A 21,586-nucleotide genomic window follows, 5' to 3' on the forward strand; every position below is an offset into this window, starting at 1 on the left:
TGCTTCCTAAAACATGGTCAGGAAGGTCTGAGACATCTCCTCAGTGAGTGGGGGGTGTGGAGCCCTTACAGATCGCCCTAGTGTGGGAGACTGAGGAAAGGATTCTAGTATTTCCTCCACAGCCTCCAGTCCCTGGCTCCCCCTTCACGGTGCCTAGGCTGGAAGCAGCAGCCTCTCACTGGGGTTAGGCAGTGTTATCAGGGTCCTACCAGGTTCTCTTGAAGCTGGTGGATATCTTCCGAGGTAGGAAGTAGAGCAGGCCAATTGGAGGGCTCCCTGGCTCTAGACAGCTTGCAGAGAAGCTTCTGGGGAACCAGGCTGCTGAAGAGTTGAAACAGCCACTTTCACTTTGAGGAGTGTCAGGCTAAGAGAAGGGGAAGGAGGAAAACCAAGCAAAAGAGAGGCTCTCTTGGACTTTCAAAACATGACTCTGAGAGTCGCCACTTGGGATGAAATCCTTGGACCACATCTGATCCCCTAGTTCAAACGGTGGAAAGTTTATTTACAAATATCTGTACAGTTTGAGTGACAGGTCAAGACTCCAATGAAGCAAAGAAAACAAAAGCATTCTTTCTGAAGGGAAGTTGTAGGCAGTAGACTTTCCCTGCACCTGTCAGGAGCCAAGACAGACAGACAGACCTATACATCATGAGCTAGGCTGATGGACATTGGCCTTCTTGCTTCTTGGAAGGAAGTGAAAAATGTACAAAACAGCCTTAGGTGCCGCACCCTTCAACACTGAACCACATGGAGCGGGGTGCGTGTGGAGTAGGGAGCCACGGCAGCAACTCCCCAGCCTAAGAAAGACCGAGAACTGCCAAGAAACCCAGCTGGGGTGGGGGCTTTGGGGGAGGGGGACCAAGCCAAAGTCTCACGCCTGGTCAAGATCTCGGTTCAGAGGCCTTGCCTCAGTGGAGATTGGAGACAAGTTCTCAGTCCTGACTCCAATCACCGAGGAGACTACTCAGGAGATATGCTGCTTGGCCTCTCTCCTAGCCGTGTGCTGGCGTCTCGGAAGCAAGTTTCAGCAGCTGCGTGGGGGGAGGCAGGGGCAAAGTGGCTACAGTGTGATGCAGTTTTAATAAAAATTTTATTACACAGCCATAATGTAATCGACACTTCTCCAAATCCAAATGATACTAAATACAGATCTACATGGTGGATCAGAATGACTCCAGCAAATTATATGGATTCTATAATTTCATGTCTTTGAAAACCAGAAAGAAAAAAACAGTCCAGGTTTGTCATGATAGGAGAGGTCCCAGCAGCCTCTAGGACTCTGCCGGAGTCCGGGCAACGGTTCGCAGTCTGTGATTCCACATTTACACAAGAGTCTGTAAAGGGTTTCGGTCAATGGACTGTTCAAGTATAGATGATTTTAATGAGTCCATCGCCCACCTTTGCCCAACCGAACTGCGACACAGCCTACCGCAGAGCTGTGTTACAGTCACAGTTCACCAAGTTTACAGTCACAATACTTTTTAAAAAACCATCCATTGCTGCTTCTTTTTCAAATAAAAAAAGTGTAAACTAAGTTAAAGCAACACCGAGGCTCCACTAAACCCAGAAGAGTCACCAAGTTCATTTTTCTGTTTAAATACAACTGAAGTCCGTGATTTCCCATCATCCCACTTCCTTACGGAAAAGTAGGGTGAAGAAGTACAAAGCGGAGCCTCTAAGTTCCTCTCCCTCTCGTGGGACTCAGCAGCTCTCAGCTGTTTCTTTAGCTTAGTTCTGGGTATACAGAGTCAGCTGTACTTTGTTCTGAAAAGATTTGTTAAATGCCGCTTTTATTTACACTTGGAGCTTTACACCTGAGAATGATTATCAAGCAGTCAGCTTATCTCTTTTCAAACATTTCATAAAGACACACACACTTCTTTGCTGGCTTCACCCTAGCTGCACAACAACATATATGCTTACCATATATATATGTATACACACACACAAAACTGCACATGCTTGGAACACCTGCAACCTAAATCCTTTTTGTGTTCGTTCTCTCCGCATTCACGTTGAATACTTTCTCTTAAAGAAACAAGACAAAATATTATTCTTTCTGAAACAGCAAAACAGATTCACTAGGAAGAGACACGTACATGGGGTGGGGAGAAGATATAGTCTGTGTTCAGCCACGAAGCTGCGGGCCGTACCCATGGGGTGAGCAAGATGCCTGTGCTGCCCCGTCTGGTACCTGGCCGGGGGCTTCCCTCCCACCTGCCGGGACACAGCCTACAGGGCAGGGGCCACACGGGGTGCTTTCTGGGAGGTGGGAGGGGAGGGGAGGTTACACAGCTACAGCAGTCAGGCCTGTTTAGTAAGAAGAATCACATTTAATGAGTTTCTTTCTTGCGGTTTCAGATGCTCGAGTACAGCTGAAAAAAATCTGAAACGGCTATAGACCCATGACAGACTGATACAAAGAGTACTGCAGTTTAAAAAAATGATAAAAAAATCCACACACTTACAGACACACACACACACACACACACACACACTCTCTCTCTCTCAAATAGCCCCCCCCCTCCCCACAAATGTACACTTTTTGGAAACTAAATTGGATTTGAAAACCTCTCTTCTGCAGAGATGGGAAGAAGAGAAAGATGAGGAGAGAGGAAGGAGGACTGCAGGTGCCCAGTCCCCACTCCCTCCACAAGGGTCCGGTGCCAAATGGTCAATGGTTGGGTCCGAGGCAGCCCACGGAGGAGACTGCCGAGTGCCGCCGCTGTCGCCACCAGGGGCTCCAGCAAGAATCCCAGCTCCACGCTAATACTGAATGTGTGCAGAGTGGCCAATGAACTGTGCTGGTTTAAAAACAAAAACAAAAAACAAACGAAACAAAAAAAAAAAAGGCAAACACAAATCTAAAGACATGGATAAAGCCCAAGAGAGCCCAGGCCCACACTGGGTGAGAGGCCTGGCGGGTGGGTGGGAGATGGTGCAGACAGGGGAGGTCTTTACAGCAAATGGTTTATATTACAGATGACTGGCAGTTTGAGAGTCTCTTCCCAGTTCTACTGCTGCTCCAGCCCAAAGAGGGCAAATCAAAGGCAAAGAGGAAAAGAGGACACTGTGGTGGGGCATGCAGGGTCAGAAGCAGCAGGCTGGGTGTGCTCAAATAAGCCCTCGTCGTTTTTTGTAGTCTTCCAGGTTTAGCGATCTCCTTGGAGCCCCGTCTTTGGCTGGGGGAGCTTTGGAGGTGATGGCCAAAGCCTTGGACTCTGTGGGAGAGAAGAGCAAGTCGGCATCTGAGGAGCCTCCCGAGGCCCTTGTGAAGTCCCGCGCGGCGGCACTCCTCCGGTAGCCTCCGTCTCAAGCATGCGCGCAGCCCCGCTCACTCTGGCCTCTGGAGCCACGCTGGAGTGGACGCGGCACTTTTCCCCGGACACCGCGCCTCCCTGCTGGCCAAGTCAGCCCTGGTGCCGTCTGGTCCTCGGCCTGATATCACCGCTCGCCCCCCTCACCTACCCGAGCTGGGAACTTGCAGATCAATCTTCACGTCGAAATCATGTACTTTGAACAAATCTTCCGAGAGGTCGCTGGCTGACTTAGAATTCAGATCTTTATCCTTTCCCTGACCCTGCAGTGTGAAGGGGAAAAGCATCAAAGTATAAATGCAAGTGAGCTTAAGAGGCGGCGGCCGCTAACGGTCAAAAAAGCTTCGGCTCAAGTCGACCGGCTCTTTCTGGCTCCTTCTCTCACAGGGGCTTTAGGAGAGGCCACAGGAAGGTTTCTTCTCTGAAGCCTAAAAGAGCAAGGGAAGGCTCATGTCTGTGCTGTGGGGGACGAGGGCTTAAGACAATAAGCTACCTTCTGACCCAAGATTTCAGAAATTCCTGGGACAGTCTGGCCTCCACAGGAAAAGACCTAACTTATGCAAAAAACTGCTTCTAAATGGGCAGTTTCTCTGTTAACATTTTAGTTCTCAAAGAGCTTTCACCTTTACAACCATCTGATCGTTGTGTGTCATCAGCTTCTCCCAATTATCTTGTGAGGCAGCAGGACAGAGTATTATTCCCATTTTACACGTGAGAAAATGTCGATCAGAGGGCTAGATATCAGTCGCCTAAAGCTGTAATCAAGGCCTCAGTTAAGTAGTGGTGTTGGGTTTAGCATTTAGGTTTTCAAAGTCAAAATTCAGTAGCTGTTTATCGTATTTGTAAAGAATCAGGATGGAGAAAGGGCTGCAAGTGGGACGCTATGTTCCCCCAGGTGGGAAGAGTCAGGCCTAACCCAGGCCGAGTGTCCGGGCCGGCAGCCTGCGGGCCACAGGGCAGCACCGCACTTGCCTTGCTCATTTCCTTCGGAGCATCTGGTAACACTCCGGAACCGTATTTTGCATTCAGCTGGGCCAAGATGGCAGCTTGAACAGCTGGGTCTCTGGACTGAGGGAGAAATTAAGTTATTTTAGAGATTATTTAACACTCACACAGTGCAACGCCAGATTCTCTCCCATCGACCATGCTAACATCACAAGCACCACAGTGGACCCATCAGCAGCTCAGTGGGGTTTTCCTCAAGGCAGCAAAGAGAGGCAATTAAAGCTCTGAAGCCCAGCCCAGGCCGGCCTGGCCCTAGGTGGCCCAGCCTCCACAGTCCTAATGTCTGCTGCATCGGTAAACCCACCCCGACACAGGAGGGGTGAGTCTGAAGGTGTCTACAAATCCGTGCCAGGTTTTCACTCCCTGTATGGCCTACAGCAAGATTTAAAAAAAAAAAAAGAAAAAGAAAAAGAGGTAGCCAGACCCAAGAGTTCGAGGCAAGCAAATCCCACTAAGACATTATTTTTAACTTCCTTATTAATGTCCTAATGGAATTCATTTTATGTCCTAGAATCTAGGTCCTGACTAAAAACGTCCTCTTTCAGCACTCACATTAGAAACAATGGTAGGTTTGCACTGCCGCCTCGTAAAGGGATCCATCTGTTGGTTTTTCATGTTGTGACTTTCAGCCTGAAACAGAGAGCATGCATTACAGAACTGTGCCTCCTTTTCCCCGCCTTTCGTTGATCCTAAGCTTACGTATAAATAACAGTCTTGGCAAGGGCTAAAGAAAGTCCAGAGTGGTCTCTCATCCTCTTCCCTTCAAGAACACCAGAGCAGATATGGGGGCAGCAACCGAAAGAACAAAAGCGCAAGTCGATAAAGACGAACACCTGTGGAGCGGAAGCTAAGGGAAGGGCAAGGTAAGACGGGCAGGAGACTGCTGCTTTGCGTTATCCATCAGTAAATCCTACGGGTATATGTGAGCACCCAGAGCACGTGTGTGTGAAGGGTACATGTTACGCCAGCAACTACACAAATAAACGGGAGCAAGATATATGGAAGATTTCGTATCGATTTAGTCATTAAAACTGTCTTCAGCGATCCAAATGCAGTTGTCTTACTCACCACAAGGGCCTTCTCAGACTCCACAATGTTCCACTCCCGGTTCCGCTGGTTGATGTAACTGTGGGTGAGTGAAAGGGGGAGTCAGTGCGCTGCGGAAGGAGGGAGGGAACCCCTCAGCCCGGACCCCGGAGCCACACGGAGCCAGCGCAGCGCAGCGTGTGCAAGGCCACGGGCTCTCCTGACGACTGTGACAAGGTCCGTGGGTCCAGAGTAGGAGCCCAACGGAAACAGGCCCTGTAACACACCTGATGGCGGATATGTTCTTGGTCCGCTGGCGGTCCAGGGCCTCTGCCCGCTCCTCCAGCTCATTCAGCTGGTCTTGGATCTGTTTGGCCTTGTCCTGATCCCCCAGGTCCTCAGCCATGGCCTGCACACAGATAGACGTGTGAGTTTTGGGCCATGACGGGCCCTGTATCAAGTGTCCCCTTACTTCCAGCACAGGCGAGACAGCTCACGTGATGAACAAACGACAGGAAATATGACAGGACACTGAAAACAAGCTTTACAAATGCAAGGTATAATTCTTATTATTGTCGTTAACACCCTGCCATATCCTATCCGGCCCTGGGCCCCTGGTAGCAGGGATGTGTAACACTGACCTTGGAACCCAGGCCCCATGGGGCTCACTCACCCTACCAAGGCTCACCCCCATCCTGATGTGAAGAATGGAAAGCCACCCACCTCAGCCGGGCTTGGCAGGATCATCTGTTCAGACCCAGTGCTGAGAGAACCCTGGCTTCTGTCTTATTACACATAAAACAAAAGGGACTAGGAAGTAAGGAGAATGGAACAGACACGATCAATTTACAGAAAGGAAAATGGCCAAGGGATGGTGCCCGGGTGCCAGGAAGCACCGTGTTGCTTCCTCTGGAGCCCAATCCCGCCACCACCGACTGAGCAGGAGATGAACAAGTCTGATTTCCGCATCTTACAGGACGAGGAAGGAGGTTCAAGTGCAAGTCCTCACCTTTTCCTTTAGCAGCTGAGTCTTCTTCATAGCATAGTTGGGTGGAGCTTTCCTGAACCTTTCTTTCTCTTTTACAATCTGTACCAGAGAGGAGATATCAGCAGTGAGGTATTCCTAAACTATTTCTGTAGACAGGCTAAGTGAGCCCATTTTGGAGGCAAGCGGCTAGTTAAAAGGGGGCTGCTCTTCCTACAGCAGTGTCACACCCCGGAGAGAGAGAGCGAGTTCATTCCAAGGGATACTATGCTGCTTCCGGGGTCACGGAGATTCTTCTGGCACAGTCTGAAGGAACATGCACCAATAAACAGCAGCAGCCCAAGGACCTGGTACTGTAAGGCTAGCCACTGTCCAAGAGAACAGAGATCAAAGAATTTTACCAAAATGTTTTGGAGAAAGGAAACTCTTGAAGGACCAAGCCTAGCAGAATACAGATCCCTGAACTCTCAATACACTTCTGTACTCTAGGACTTCAAATGAGAATGTACAGAGAAAATCTGGATGAACTATTAAGTAGGTAGTAATATCAGTACTCTCTCATCCCTTATGCAAGAGTAGCACAGGTAAAATCGTCAAGATACAAGGAAAGAGAAGAAAGTCACGATCTTCTTGAACACTGGTTCTTACTGAACCTCCAGTCTCTGGGGCACCAGGTTTCTTACCTCTTCAATGTCCTGATCATTGAATTTATAATTAAGAGCTTCTTTAATAGACAACTCCTTCTTATTGATTTCATCTAGAGTGGGCAACTGCATGCCAGCAGAGAACATCTAGACCAAAACACGACAAAAGGTTATTAATGAGAGATTCTGGAAACTTCCTCAGGGTTTTCATGAACTGCTAGATACTATCTATAAACTTACCGCTTCTTTCCATTTCATGAATTCGCTTTCAGTGAATTCTTGGTTTGAGACAAACTCCAGGCGGAACACTCGTTGGTCGTTGCCATGCCTACGTAAAAAAGAGACAGCATCTCCAAGAATGGGTATGTTACCTCCGGTAGCAGCAGAGCAACCCAACCAGACTGTGAACCACCCATCTCTGTGGTTCTCAATCCTGGCTGCTCTTTAGAATCACCTAGGAAGATCTGTAAAAATTCTTATGTCAAAGCACCACTCTAGTTCAACTGAATCAGAATCTCTGGGAGAAGGGACCAGGCAATGAAATTAAACAAACAATTCTTCCCAGGCTGTTCTAATGGGCAGCCAGGATAAAGAATCACAGCTAGACTGGGGACAAATTGGACTTGGCCATTGCTTCCAAAGTCCATTTACAATAAAATCTGTCACTGTCAACTGGCATCAAGAATATGAAATATTATGTATATATCTGAATGACAAGGAAACTCCATTCCCTAGAGAGAAAGCACACTGCCTTCTGACTGACCCCTATGGTGGCAAAGTTAAGGGAGTCAGTGTCATTCTCCTAGGGACAGTCACTCTCTGCATGTCATCATCACTGCCTACCCCAACTGGTTCGTTTAAAACAGACCAGGAAGGATGATGGGGACAGGAGAAGGGAATGGAGACCACAGAGACCAAATTAGGCCATGGTACAACCAAATCTATCAGCTACTATTTGCAGTGATTCTGGCACACAACTTCTATTCCTTCTTATACAGGGTCTCTAGAATTTTCAGGCTCCAAGAGGGCAGGGATTTGCATGTGTCTATTTTGTTTTTGCCTCTATCCTGATGCCTAGAACAGTGGCATGTAGCAGGCACTCAGTAAGGATCATGTTACAGAAGAGGAAACCAAGTCCTGAAAGGTGGCTTGACCTGTCAAAGATCAGGTTAGTTAGGGACAGAGCCAGGACCGGAAGCAAGCCTCCTGACCACAGTCACCAAGGAAATGCCTGCAGGACTCTGGATGGGGGAAGTTCCCAACCTGCTTTTTTCCTTCTCTGTGTCCTACCACTTCTTGTCCTGGATTTCCCCTGTGAGAGAGAGATCCCAAAGGCAGAATAAGATTCCCTCCAAGTCCCCTGTGGGGACAAGAGAAATTCACTCTAACAAGAAACATCACACTGGGGGGCACCTGGGTGGCTCAATCGTTAAGCGTCTGCCTTCGGCTCAGGTCATGATCCCAGGGTCCTGGGATCGAGCCCCACATCGGGCTCCCTGCTCAGCAGGAAGCCTGCTTCTCCCTCTCCCACTCCCCCTGCTTGTGTTCCCTCTCTTGCTATGTCTCTCTCTGTCAAATAAATAAATAAAATCTTAAAAAAAAGAAAAAAAAGGAACCATCACACTGGGCGAGGACGCCCCACTAGGCGGTGCCCGTGTGCAGCAGGAGCAGAAGCCCACAGCAGCGCCTCCCCTACCGTAGCTGTAGCCCTTTGTTTGTCCTGGTGCCACCAAGCTGGTAAACTTTAGCGGTTTCCACAACACCCGTGATCTCAGCCACCTAAGTGAAAGGACAGAGATGCCAGTTAAAAACAGACTCTTTCAGAGCTCTCCACACCACTCCCTCTTTGGCTCTACCAACCTAACTGCGGACGAGTGGCCCTGCACTGAGAGGACCCCACAGCTGCCCGGGGCTCTGGGCACCTTCCTCAGGTTCAGAACCCAGATGGCCAAGCACCAGAAGTCCCGAAAACAGAGTGAGCAAGCGCCAGGAGAGGAAGCAGTTAGCCTGGTGGGGACCATTAGGAGCTTCCCCTCCGACTTAATTCTACCTTACTAAGGGGGATGTACTTGGGATCCCAGAGGTCACTTTTATCAACCAAATATGAAGAATATGGAAGTCAGTTTCTGTTTGTCAAGCTTTCTGGGACTTGGCATGGCTGCTGGTCCTCACAGAAGGAGGTAAACACATATTAAAACCATACAACCCAGGCTAAAACAAACAAAAAGAAAAAAAGAAAAAAATCAAACAGCTATGTTCCAGCCATCCAGATCATAGAAGCAGTGCCAGAACTCACAAAACAACCTCAATTAGGTTGGAGGGTGGTTTTTTGTGTTTTTGTGTTTGTTTTTAAACCTCAGTATAATTCTGTTTCCATGTAACATGGAAAATTTTCATTTATTTATTTTTCAAATGAACAAAGCTTCCAGATTATGTAACTCCCAATGAATACTCCCTAAATGTCTCTCTTCTTGCTTTTCTATGAAGGGAAAATAAAGAGAGTTAGTCTAAATTCAAACCCCCCTCCATTGGACTCTGAAGACTCTTTCTGGCAGCAGGTCATGCATGATCTCTGGTTACCTCAGATTGTCATTATTCTACAGGCATCTCAATTAGAGTCTATTTTCCCATCAAATGGTAGCAGAAAAGTGACAGACTTGTTCAGCAGCTCCTACTCCCAGTCAAGAATCATTATATTTAAAACATGGACAATTGTCCATGGAAAGAAACACCAACCCGGTAAACTGGTTTGCTGTTGTGGTTTCCAATGCCAATCCGTACAAAACATCCTGTGACCGTTTTAGCAAAGAAGGGCATGTGACACCAACGCTCTAGCTTATGCCGTGATAATCGAACCCGATTCAATTCCTCGGGTAAGGAGACTGGTTGTGATTTGGGAGGGATCTCTTCTTTCCTGTGAGGAATAAAGGGCAATGGAAAAAGTGTTCCTCATAAAAACAGATCAAGAGGTGCCTGGGTGGCTCAGTCGGTTAAGTGTCCCCGACTCTTGATTTTGGTTCAGGTCATGATCTCAGGGTTGCGATATCCAGCCCCGTGTTGGGCTCCACACTGGGCGTGGAGCCTGCTTAACATTTTCTCTCCCTCCCTCTGCCCCTCCCCTGCCCCCCAGCCTCTGGCATGTGCTCTCTTTCTCTCTGGAAAAACAAAACCAAAAACCCCACAAACAAACAAAACAACAACAACAACAAATCAGATCAAGATACATAAATACTACCAACTTCTTAACACTTAACCAAAGTACATGTGATTAACCATAAGAGAAATAAATGAAGCCACAGCAAAGAGTGGTAAGAGAATCCTGCTCCTGTATAAACTGTCTTCAATGAGGCTGTCATTCCAGATGACTTATCAGAGTAAGAAAAGTAATGGAAGATCCAGACCAGTCTGAGGTGACATGAAGTCAGTTCTTACCTGCCAGGCCCAGATGAAATGTCGAGGGGTGCAGGCTAGATTGCCAAAGGCAGGAGCATATTTTTGGGCTGATGTGTGGGGGAACTCAGCTCTGCAATTCAGGGTACTGAACCAGATCAAAGTTCACCATCCAAACAAGAACATTTTGGAAACTACACTAAGTTTCTCCCCAAAGAACCCACCTATCCTGACTACTAGACCAAAATATACACAAGCTTACTCCTCTTCTTCATCAGATGATGATGTTCGGGATGAGCGGTCTGACTTTTCACTGGACTTGTCATCCTCTTCCTCTTCCTCATCATCAGAGTACACCTCACTGGTTTTCAATGGCTGTTTTTTAGCAAGGAGCTCAGCTAAAAAGAAAGGGGAAATGTTTATCCACATTCTCTCAATAAGAAACTGAAACATCTTTCATCCTTGAAAAAGAACCTGGACATGGGAAGGGACTCAAGAGACAGCCCCATCCTCCCTAGATTGCACGGTAATCACTTGGGCTACACACAGAAGCGAGTTAAACCAGAGTAAAAACATTCAGGCACCAAATGTCAAGCTTTAATAGACAAAAAAGGGCTGTAAGTTTATTGCTAAGTGGGCAGAAAGGGTCACCAACTCTACTGACAGTTGTCTTTATTACACTCAAGATGCCTGAAGATGGGTAAGAAAGATGGGGGAAAATTTTGTGATGTCTTCTGAGGGTCTTGGAGAAAAACTTTATTTTCAATTTAAAGTACTATTTGAATTAGGAGAAGACTGAAAACAACCCAAATGTCTGCACAGGGGAGTGGCTGAATCACCTCTAGTACATCCACCTAAACAGACTACTATGCAGCTATAGAAAAGGAATCAGGGCGCTTGGGTGGTGCAGTCAGTTGAAAGTCTGACACTTGGTTTCCACTCAGGTCAGGATCTCACAGCTGTGGGACAGAGCCCCATGTTGGGCTCTGGGCTGAGCGCAGAGTCTGCTTCAAATTCTCTCTCCCTCCCGCTCACACTAATAAATAAATAAAATCTTCTTTTTTAAAAAAGATTTTTATTTATTTGAGAGAGAGAGAGAGAGATATAGCAAGAGAGAGCACGAGTGCGTAGGAGAGGGAGAAGCAGACTCCCCATGAGCAGGGAGCCCGATGTGGGGTTTGATCCCAGAACCCTGGGATCATGACCTGAGCTGAAGGCAGACACTTAACCGACCGAGCCACCCACGCACCCGTAAATAAATAAATCTTAAAAAAAAAAAAAAAAAAAAAGGAATGAGCCATTACACTACATCCTGAGTCAGAGAATGTGTTTTGGAGGGGTAGTCAGTAAATATTTTAGGATTGTGCTTCATGTGGTCACTATTTCAACTACTCAACTTTGCTGCTGTAGATAAAAAGCAGCTACAATTATAAACAAATGGGCACTGCTGCTTTCCAATATTCTATTTACAAAAACATGTAGTTTAGAGGTGCCTGGCTGGCTCAGTTGGAGAATGCGACTCTTGATCTCCAGTCATGACTTTGAACCCCACAAGGGGTATACAGATTACTTAAATAAAACTTAAAAAAAAAAAAAGTCATCTACCAACCACTATGTGACATAAAAACTAAGGAGTGACCTCTAGAATCTGTGGTTAAGTGAAAAAAGCAAGGTAGACGAAAAGTATGCATGGTGAGCTACCATTAATCTAAGGAAGGTGAATCTGTGTCCTTTCATTAAAAAAAAAAGAAGAAAGGATAAGATATAAAAAAAAATTTTTTTTTTTTTAAAGATTTTATTTATTTGACAGAGAGAGACACAGCGAGAGAGGGAACACAAGCAGGGGGAGTGGGAGAGGGAGAAGCAGGCTTCCCGCGGAGCAGGGAGCCCGATGTGGGGCTCGATCCCAAGACCCTGAAATCATGACCTGAGCCGAAGGCAGACGCTTAACGACTGAGCCACCTTGAGCCACCTAGGCGCCCCATAAAAAAAAGTTGTTTTTTTTTTTAAGATTTTATTTATTTATTTGACAGAGAGAGACACAGCAAGAGAGGGAACACAAGCAGGGGGAGTGGGAAAGAGAGAAGCAGGCTTCCCGCCGAGCAGGGAGCCCTATGCGGGGCTCGATCCCAGGACCCTGAAATCATGACCTGAGCTGAAGGCAGTCGCTTAACCAACTGAGTCACCCAGGCGCCCCTAAAAAATTTTTTTAAGTGGTTGTCTGTTACAGGAAGGAGGCCAGGGTGAAATAGAAAGGTATAGATACAGGATGCCTGGGTGGCTCAGTTGGTTAGGCGTCTGCCTTCGGCTCGGGTCATGATCTCAGGGTCCTGGGATCGAGTCCTGCATCGGGATCCTTGCTTGGCGGGGAGCCTGCTTCTCCCTCTGCCTCTCCCCCTGCTTGTGCTCTCTCTCTCTCTCCCTCTCTGACAAGTGAATAAATAAAATCTTTAAAAAAAAAAAAAGGTATAGATACTAAATCTCTTTGAATATACCTTGTTTAGCAGCTTTGATTTGGGGAACCCCCCCCCCCTTTTTTTTTAAGTAAGCTCTACACCCAACATGGAACTTGAACTCACGGACCCTGAGATCAACAGTTGCATGCTCTACTGACTGAGCCAGCCAGGCAACCCTGGAACCTTGTATTTCATATAATCATGGAATAAAATAATAATAAAAAACTCACCTCTATATATCACAAGAAAAATAAAATATTCAACTGATGGCATAATCACACAATAGGAACTATAAGAGTTGACATTAAAATACAGACGTTCAAAAGAAAGACACATAGATCAATGAAACAGAAAGCCCAGAAAGAGACCCTTGTATATACGGTCAAATTATTTTTGACAAGGGTGTCTGAGAAAACTGGACATACCATGTGGGGGGGAAAAAAAAAGTTAGATTCTTACTCTATACTATACATGATTCAAAGACCTAAATGTGGGGCACGTTGGGTGGCTCAATCTGTAAAGCGTCTCTTAATTTTGGCTCAGGTCATGATCTCAGGGTTGCGAGATGGAGCGCAGGGCTCCACAGAAGATTCTCTCTCGGGGCGCCTGGGTGGCTCAGTCGTTAAGTGTCTGCCTTCAGCTCAGGTCATGATCCCAGGGTCCTGGGATCGAGCCCCGCATCGGGCTCCCTGCTCCGCGGGAAGCCTGCTTCTCCCTCTCCCACTCCCCCTGCTTGTGTTCCCTCTTGCTGTGTCTCTCTCTGTCAAATAAATAAATAAAATCTTAAAAAAAAAAAGAAGATTCTCTCTCTCCCTTTCCCTCTGCCCCTTCCTACCTTCTCTGTCTAAAAACCAAACCAAACAAACTAACCAAAACCAAAAAACAAAGACCTAAACGTAAGAGCTAAAGCTATAAAACTCTTAAAAGAAAACATAAGGGGGGGGGGTGCCTGGGTGGCTCAGTCGTTAAGCGCCTGCCTTCGGCTCAGGTCATGATCCCAGGGTGCTGGGATCGAGCCCCGCATCGGGCTCCCTGCTCGGCGGGAAGCCTGCTTCTCCCTCTCCCACTCCCCCTGCTTGTGTTCCCTCTCTCATTGTGTCTCTCTCTGTCAAATAAATAAATAAAATCTTAAAAAAAAAAAAAAAAGAAAACATAAGGGAATTGCTTCACAACACTGGATCTGGCAATGATTTCTTGGATAGGACACCGAAAGCATAAGCAACGAAAGAAAAAAAATTAACCTAAATTGTACTTCATCAAAATTAAAAACTTTTATGCAACAAAAAGATACTATCAAGAGTGAAAAGAAACCTATCAATGGAAGAAAATATTTGCAAATCATATATCTGATGAGGGATTAATACTCAAAATATTTGAAGAACTCACAACTCAACAACAGAAAACAAAGAACTTGATTTAAAAATGGGCAAAGGACTTGAACAGACATTTCATCAAAGAAAGATACCCTAATGGTCAATAAGCACATGAAAAGATGCTCAACACCACTAATCATTAGGAAGATGCAGATCAAAACCACAGTGAAATACCACTTCATTCCCACTAAGGTGGCTATAATCAGAAAGACAATTAACGAGTCTTGGTAAAGATGTGGAAAAAGTGGAACCTTTATACTTTGCTGTGGGAATGCAAAAAGCCTCTTTGGAAAACAGTCTGGTAGTTTCTTTCTTTCTTTTTTTTTTTTTTTTTTAAAGATTTTATTTATTTATTTGAGAGAGAGAGAGACCACAAGCAGGGGGGAGGGGTAAAGGGAGAAGGAGGCTCCCCAGCGAGCAAGGAGCCCAATGTGCGACTTGATCCCAGGACCCTGGGATCATGACCTGAGTTGAAGGCAGATGCTTAACCAACTGAACCACCCAGGCATCCCGTTACCTTTGTTTTATCTCAGCATCGCTGTTATAAAAAACAAAACAAAAACCTTTGCATTCTGATTCTGAAATGGACTTATCAATATGGAGCTCATAAAGATAAAATTTATCCTTAAAAAAAAAAAAATCCTAGCTCTCTGTACTGAAAGGCTTAGAAGTAATAGCCAACCCAGTAGCATGGGCCCTCCTTATGTCTAGACTATGGTGTCTAGTGACAGTTTCTCATGAAAAGGCTCCTTAGAGAAATGGCAGATTCCAAATCCAGAAAGCAAGGAAGCTACTGAAGACTACTGGAGTCTCACATCAAAAGGACTCAGGCTAGTGACTGAAGATGGGACAATTTGAGAGTTAACTGATTAAATAAATGGATTAAAATACATAAAAGGATGTTTAAATCCATGAATTCAAAAGGATATTCAAAATAAGCAAACAGGGGTGCCTGGGTGGCTCAGTTAAGCCTCTGCCTTCAGCTTAGGTCATGATCTCAGGGTCCTGAGATGAGTCCCACATCGGGCTCCTTGCTCAGTGGGGAGTCTGCTTCTCCCACCCCCACTTGTGCTTTCTCTTGCTCTCTCAAATAAATAAAATCTTAAAAAAAAAAAAATATATATATATACATAAACACACACACACAAAATATGCAAATAAACCTCAGTGGTCACCTTTGGAAGCTGCTAAGGTACTATCTCATTCTTTTGAAAACTAGTAATAAAAGGAAAAAAAAATCCACCTTTCTGCCTTTCCTATACAAAATGTACCTAATGTATCTAATGATAACTAAACAGCTGATGTGAAGTTTCTCTTTATAAAAGGAGACCAGATAATAAATGAAGAAAGAATGATAGATTAGAATATCACCATTCTGCAACTCATAATAAATGAAATGATCTAGGTAATGATTATCAATGGCTACTGGGAAAGAACATATTACTACTTCCCAATTCTTCATCCTTCTCGGTACCCATGCCCTTTGCCATGTGACTCAGTAGTTCTCCCAGCCATTAGTGATGGGATGTCATGTGACTTGCCTCAGCCAATGGATTATGCACAGACCTGACGCTGCACCTGCCAATGTCAAGTCTAGGCCTCAAGAGGCATCTCGCGTTTCTGCTTGCCGCTATTACATTTCTACCGTCACCAAGAGAAGAATGTGCCCTAGGTATACTGGTCTGGGGAAGGAGAGAGACAGGTGTAACAGACCTGGTCCCAACCTGCAGCTTGGAGACAATCCCAGCACACTTGTATATAAGGCAACCCTCTGCTCAACTGCAGATCCATGAGCAGGAGCAAATGCGTATTTCTGAGTTGGGAGCAGTCTTTTATTTCACGTTCTTATGGTAAAAGCTAAATGACAGAGCTGGTAATACCACAAAATGTGAGACACAGGTATTACGTGTCTCCCGATGGAAGTATACACCACCACTAAAACTCAGCCTCCCCTCACCATCCCCCCCCCAAACCGAAACCAAAACAGAATAAATCCCAATGTGTCCAATTCCCTAGCTCTAACTACAAATTACAGGAAATTCAAGAAACTAGAGCAACATATTCAACACCTCCAATGGGATGTACCCAGCACCTGAGAAACTATAGGACGAAGGACCTAGTTTCTTCAAAATAAGCTGCAAGGGGGAAAAAGAGATGAACAGGAAAACCTAAACAGGTTAAGTGACCTCAGGGACATATTAACAACTCAAAATGTGTGGATTTTTTAAAGATCCTGATTCAAACAACCAAATTAGTATATTTTAATTATACATCAACTAGAAAAATTTGAACACTGACTAGATATTCAATAATATTAAGAAAGTCACTGTTACTGTTTTTTAGATGTGATAATGATATTGTAATGTTTAAAACAAAAGAGTGCTTATCTTTTAAAAACACATACGGAAATATTTATGGTTGAAATACAATGATGCTGTGATTTACTTCAAAATAACCCAATGAAAGAGAGGAATATAGATTTAACAAGACTGGTTATGAGTTGATTATTGAGGCTGGGTGATGGGTTCATGGAGGTTCATTATACTATTCTCTGTGTTTGGAATTACCCAAAATAAAGAGCTTTAAAAAAAAAAAAAAAGCTGATAAAAGGGGGGAAAATATAAACGGGCACCAGAATGTCAAATCATATGATCCCAGAGACAAAGCAGCCATTACATTTTCCCCACTCACCTGTTCTGTTCTTCCGTTTTTCTCGCTCTGCTTTTAGCTCCTCCATGGCTTGAGATTTCTTATCTAGTTTCTCATCCCGTTTGGAACGCCGTTCCTTGTTGTGGGATGTTACCTGGGAAAGGAAAAATATGTAGGATGGTGCTTTTTATTAACAGCCAATGACCACATTCTCTATTTCTATAAATCATTCAATTTTCTAGTGGGAATCTATATAGGCTGCAGAAACTGAAACTTGTTTAGGGGAAGAGAGCATCCTCTAGTGGACAAAGAGGATAGAGCATAAAGTCAGCTCCTGTCTTACCTGCCCAATAAATAGAAAGCCTAAGAATTACAGGAATAAACACTTTATGGAAGGCCACCCTAGATGGCTCATATTTGTGGATATTTTTAACAAGCTTTTTGTGATGAATTCAGAGATGAATAATTTTTGCAGCTACATTTATTACCAAGTCCAGGATGACACACACGTGAGTAAACCTCAGAACTAATCCGGCTACCTGGGATAGGATGTTTATCAACTTTCCCTTAAGGAAGGAATGCTCACACACCAGTGAGCTGTTTTTTAAAAAGCAGACCTGAGTGAAGAATTACTAAGGAATTAAACAGCACAGCTAATGATGAAATGATATGTCCAGAGATTAGTGAACCTACAAGATAAAGACAGTATGTCTTGCATGAACTGAACTAGACTGATTAATATAAAACCATCTTTTTTTTAATAAAACCATCTTTTACATAAACACACAAATACACACACACACACACACACACACCCAAAACTGAGGTTTATTTTTTGGATAACAAGGACCACTGAATTTCCTACCTGAGATTCTTGAATCTGTGTCAGCTTTTTCTTTTCCTGCTCCTCTTCTTGCTTTTTCTTTTTTTCTTTCTTTTCTTTCTTTTTGGCTGTTTTTAGTTTTTTCCTGATTTCAAATCTGGTTAAAAGATATTTGTTTGGGTTTTAGATGGCAGTGAAGTATGTACAAAAACTGATTTCTATTAGATAGGATAAAGGAAGTAAGTAGGGGGAAGGAGTTAAACATCTTGGTTTCCTGCAAGAAACTCCAATGTACCTTATAGGTACATTAAAAATAATGAACGTAAGTATACCAGAAGTACTTGAAAGCATTAAGTTGGAATAGATTTAAAATGAGAGAAAATATTCAGGATACTATTGTACCCTGTTGATAACACACAGCTCTTCTTCAACCTTCATATAACACAGGAAAATAGTTGATTTCTGGATCAACTGCAATGCTGTCCCATTAGAAACAGAATGAAACCACAGAGAGCCACTGTCACATTTTTTTTTTAAAGATTTATTTCAGAGAGACAGAGAGCGGGGGAGAGGGACAGAGGGAGAGAGAATCCCAAGTGGACTCTGCGCTGAGCTTGGAGCCTGACATGGGCTTGATGTCATAACCCTGAGATCACAACCTAAGTCGAAACCAAGAGTCAGAAGCTCAACCGACTGAGCCACCCAGGTGCCCCCACTGTCACATTTTTTTTTTTTTAAAGATTTATTTATTTGACAGAGAGAGACATAGCAAGAGAGGGAACACAAGCAGGGGGAGTGGGAGAGGGAGAAGTAGGCTTCCCGCGGAGCAGGGAGCCCGATGTGGGGCTCGATCCCAGGACCCTGACATCATGACCTGAGCCGAAGGCAGACGCTTAATGACTGAGATACCCAGGCATCCCCCCACTGTCACATTTTTAAGGTGGTCAGGACAAAGACTGTACCTTTTTTTTTTAAAGATTTTATTTATTTATTTGACAGAGAGAGACACAGCGAGAGAGGGAACACAAGCAGGGGGAGTGGGAGAGGGAAAAGCAGGCTCTCCGCTGAGCAGGGAGCCCGATGTGGGACTCGATCCCAGGACCCTGGGATCATGACCTGAGTCGAAGGCAGACACTTAACGACTGAGCCACCCAGGCGCCCCAAAGACTGTATCTTAAAAACACCACTCTTGAGGTGCCTGGCTGGCTCAGTTGATGGAGCACGTGATTCTTGAACTCCAGGTTGTGAGTTCGAGCCACACAATGGGTGTAGAGATTATTTAAAAATAACATCTTAAAACAAAAATAAAAAAAACCACCACTCTCCATCTTTCTTCATTAGGAAAAATGCCCTCCCCTTCACCTCCACACCAGCAAACATAATGAATAAATATGCTGTGAATAAATACACTATTCTCTTCAACAAATGCAATCTAGGCTCCTTCCCTGTAATAAAAATCAGGCTCTTATGAAACAAAACTATTTTGGGGGTCATGAATTTAAGGAACATTACGGAAGGAATAAAGGAATATAATAAACATTAAACTTTTCATAACACTTTAACCCCAACTACCAATTTTTTTTACTTAATTTTTAACAGAGTACACAAATCTCTTTTGTTATGTCCTTTACACTCAAGATTAAGGTTGTTAATGTACTTTTGTAATATGACATAAAGGAGCACTGTTAATGAATTTACTTTATTTAGAAACACAGAGCAACATATTACTAAATAACCAATGGGTCAAAGAAGAAATCACAAGGGAAATTTGAAAATAATTTAAGGACTGAAAATGAATATACAACATAACAAAACTTACAGGATGTAGCTAAAGCAGTGCCTACAGGGAAATGCATAGCTATAAATGCCTATATTAAAAAAAAGGTAGGGGTAGCTGGTTGGCTAGCTGGCTCAGGTGGTAGAACATGTGACTTTTGATCTTGGGGTTGTGAGTTCAAGCCCCATGTTGGGCACAGAGCTTACTTAACAACAACAACAAAAATTTCAAATCAGTAACTTAACCTCTACCTTAACAGAGTGGAAAAAGAAGAGCAAACTAAATGTACATCAAGTAGAAAAAAAGAATTAATAAAGATTAGAGCAGGAATTAATGAAAACACAGAACAGGAAAACAATAATTGATGGAACCAGAAGTTGCTTCTTAGAAAGATCAACCAAATTGACAAAACTTTGTCTAAATAGGCCAAGAAAAAATGACAGAAGATTCAAATTACTAAAATCAGGTATGAAAGAAGAGACATCACTATCGACCTTACAGAAACATAAAAGATACCATAAGGGAACACTATGAACAACTATATGGCAACAAAGTAGGTAATCTGGATGGAATGGGAAAAATCTCTAGAAGGCCACAAACCACCAAAACTGACTCAAGAAAAAATAGAAAAATCTGGATAGACCTGTAATAAGAGATTGAAATAGTAATTTTAAAAGTTCCCACAAAGAAAAGCTTATGCCCACATGGCTTCCCTGAAGAATTCTCCTAAACATTTAAAAAAGAACACACACCAATTCTTCACAAACTCTTTCAAAAAAGAGAAGAGGAAACACTTCTCAAATTATATTCTGTGAGGCCAGTATTATCCTGATACCAAAACCAGGCAATGAAATTACAAGAATTATGAATACTGACATAAAACTCAACAAAATAGTAGCAAATTAAATCCAGCAACTTATAAAAAGGATGATATACCATCACCAAGTAGGATTTATCCCAGATATGTAAGGTTGGTTCAATGTAAGAAAATCAATGTAATATACTTATTATTAATAAAGTACAAAAATCTCATGACTATCTCAACAGACCCAGAACAAGCATTTCACAAGATCCAACAACCTATCTTGATAAAAACTCTCAACAAAGAATAGAAGGAAACTTCTTCAAATGGATAAAAGATATCTATGAAAAAACCACAGCTAATGATAAAACACTGCTTTCCTCCACAGATCAGGAAGAAGACAAGGATACTCTCATCATTTCTACTCAACATCGTACTGGAGGACAAGAAAAAGAAATAGAAGGAATCCATATTGAAAAGGAAGAAGTAAAATTTATTTTTTTTCTCACATGATCTTAGGTATAGAAAAAATATATATATATTTTTAAAAGATTTATTTATTTGACAGAGAGAGACACAGCGAGAGAGGGAACACAAGCAGGGGGAGGGGTAGAGGGAGAAGCAGGCCCCCCACAGAGCAGGGAGCGCCCGATGCGGGGCTCGACCCCAGGACCCTAAGATCATGATCTGAGCTGAAGGCAGATGCCCAAACCCAGGCGCCCCTATTTTTTGTTTTTTAAGATTTTATTTATTTATTTGACAGAGAAAGAGAGAGAGAGAGCACAAGCAGGGGGAGAGGAAGAAAGAGAAGCAGACTACCTGCTGAGCAGGGAGCCCAATGCGGGGCTCGATCCCAGGACTCTGGGATCATGACCTGAGCCGAAGGCAGACGCCCAACTGACTGAGCCTTGCAGGCACCCATTATGTACAGAAAATCTTAAAGAGTCTACTAAAAACTATTAAAACTAATAAATGAGCTCAGCAAGGTTGGAAGGGGCAGGATCAGTATATGACAATTAACTGTACTTCTATATACTTACAATGAGCAATCTGAAAATGAAACAAAGTAAACAATTTATAATAGCACCGAAAAGAAAAAATATATAGGAATAAATTTAACAAGTGCTAGCTTTTTACACCCAAAACTGTAAGACAAGTGTTTAAAGAAATTAAAGAATACCTAAATAAATAGAAAGATAACAGGCTCATGGATTGAAAGACTTAATAGTGTTAAGGTGGCAATATTCCCAAATCTGATCTATAGATTCAACACAATTTCTATAAAAATCCAAACTGCTTGGGGCGTCTGGCTCAGTCGTTAAGCATCTGCCTCTGTGTG

General features: G+C 43.8%; 1 protein-coding gene across 3 annotated transcripts in view; it reads right to left on the reverse strand.

Annotated features, from left to right (window-relative positions):
• Positions 1-1,071: 1,071 nt before the first annotated feature.
• Positions 1,072-21,586, reverse strand: part of RTF1 (RTF1 homolog, Paf1/RNA polymerase II complex component) — a 53,778-nt gene continuing 33,263 nt past the window's right edge. For 2 of the 3 annotated variants that reach the window (XM_045900311.1, XM_054513601.2), the window contains 14 exons: positions 17,711-17,825; positions 16,888-16,999; positions 10,630-10,765; positions 9,714-9,891; positions 8,674-8,756; positions 7,218-7,305; positions 7,017-7,124; positions 6,358-6,435; positions 5,636-5,757; positions 5,391-5,448; positions 4,875-4,952; positions 4,290-4,385; positions 3,469-3,580; positions 1,072-3,221 (listed from right to left, as the gene is read on the reverse strand). In XM_045900311.1, the coding sequence (XP_045756267.1) occupies positions 3,115-3,221; positions 3,469-3,580; positions 4,290-4,385; positions 4,875-4,952; positions 5,391-5,448; positions 5,636-5,757; positions 6,358-6,435; positions 7,017-7,124; positions 7,218-7,305; positions 8,674-8,756; positions 9,714-9,891; positions 10,630-10,765; positions 16,888-16,999; positions 17,711-17,825 (1,471 nt within the window). In that variant the 3' untranslated portion in view covers positions 1,072-3,114. Of the gene's footprint in view, positions 3,222-3,468; positions 3,581-4,289; positions 4,386-4,429; positions 4,695-4,874; positions 4,953-5,390; positions 5,449-5,635; positions 5,758-6,357; positions 6,436-7,016; positions 7,125-7,217; positions 7,306-8,673; positions 8,757-9,713; positions 9,892-10,629; positions 10,766-16,887; positions 17,000-17,710; positions 17,826-21,586 lie in introns of those variants that run through there. The other variant, XR_010405046.1, reaches the window with a different exon arrangement.

Source organism: Mirounga angustirostris, unplaced genomic scaffold (genome assembly GCF_029215605.1).
Source record: "Mirounga angustirostris isolate CCGP_5_RB_7025 unplaced genomic scaffold, mMirAng1.0.hap1 SCAF_9, whole genome shotgun sequence".
Lineage (NCBI taxonomy): Eukaryota > Metazoa > Chordata > Mammalia > Carnivora > Phocidae > Mirounga > Mirounga angustirostris.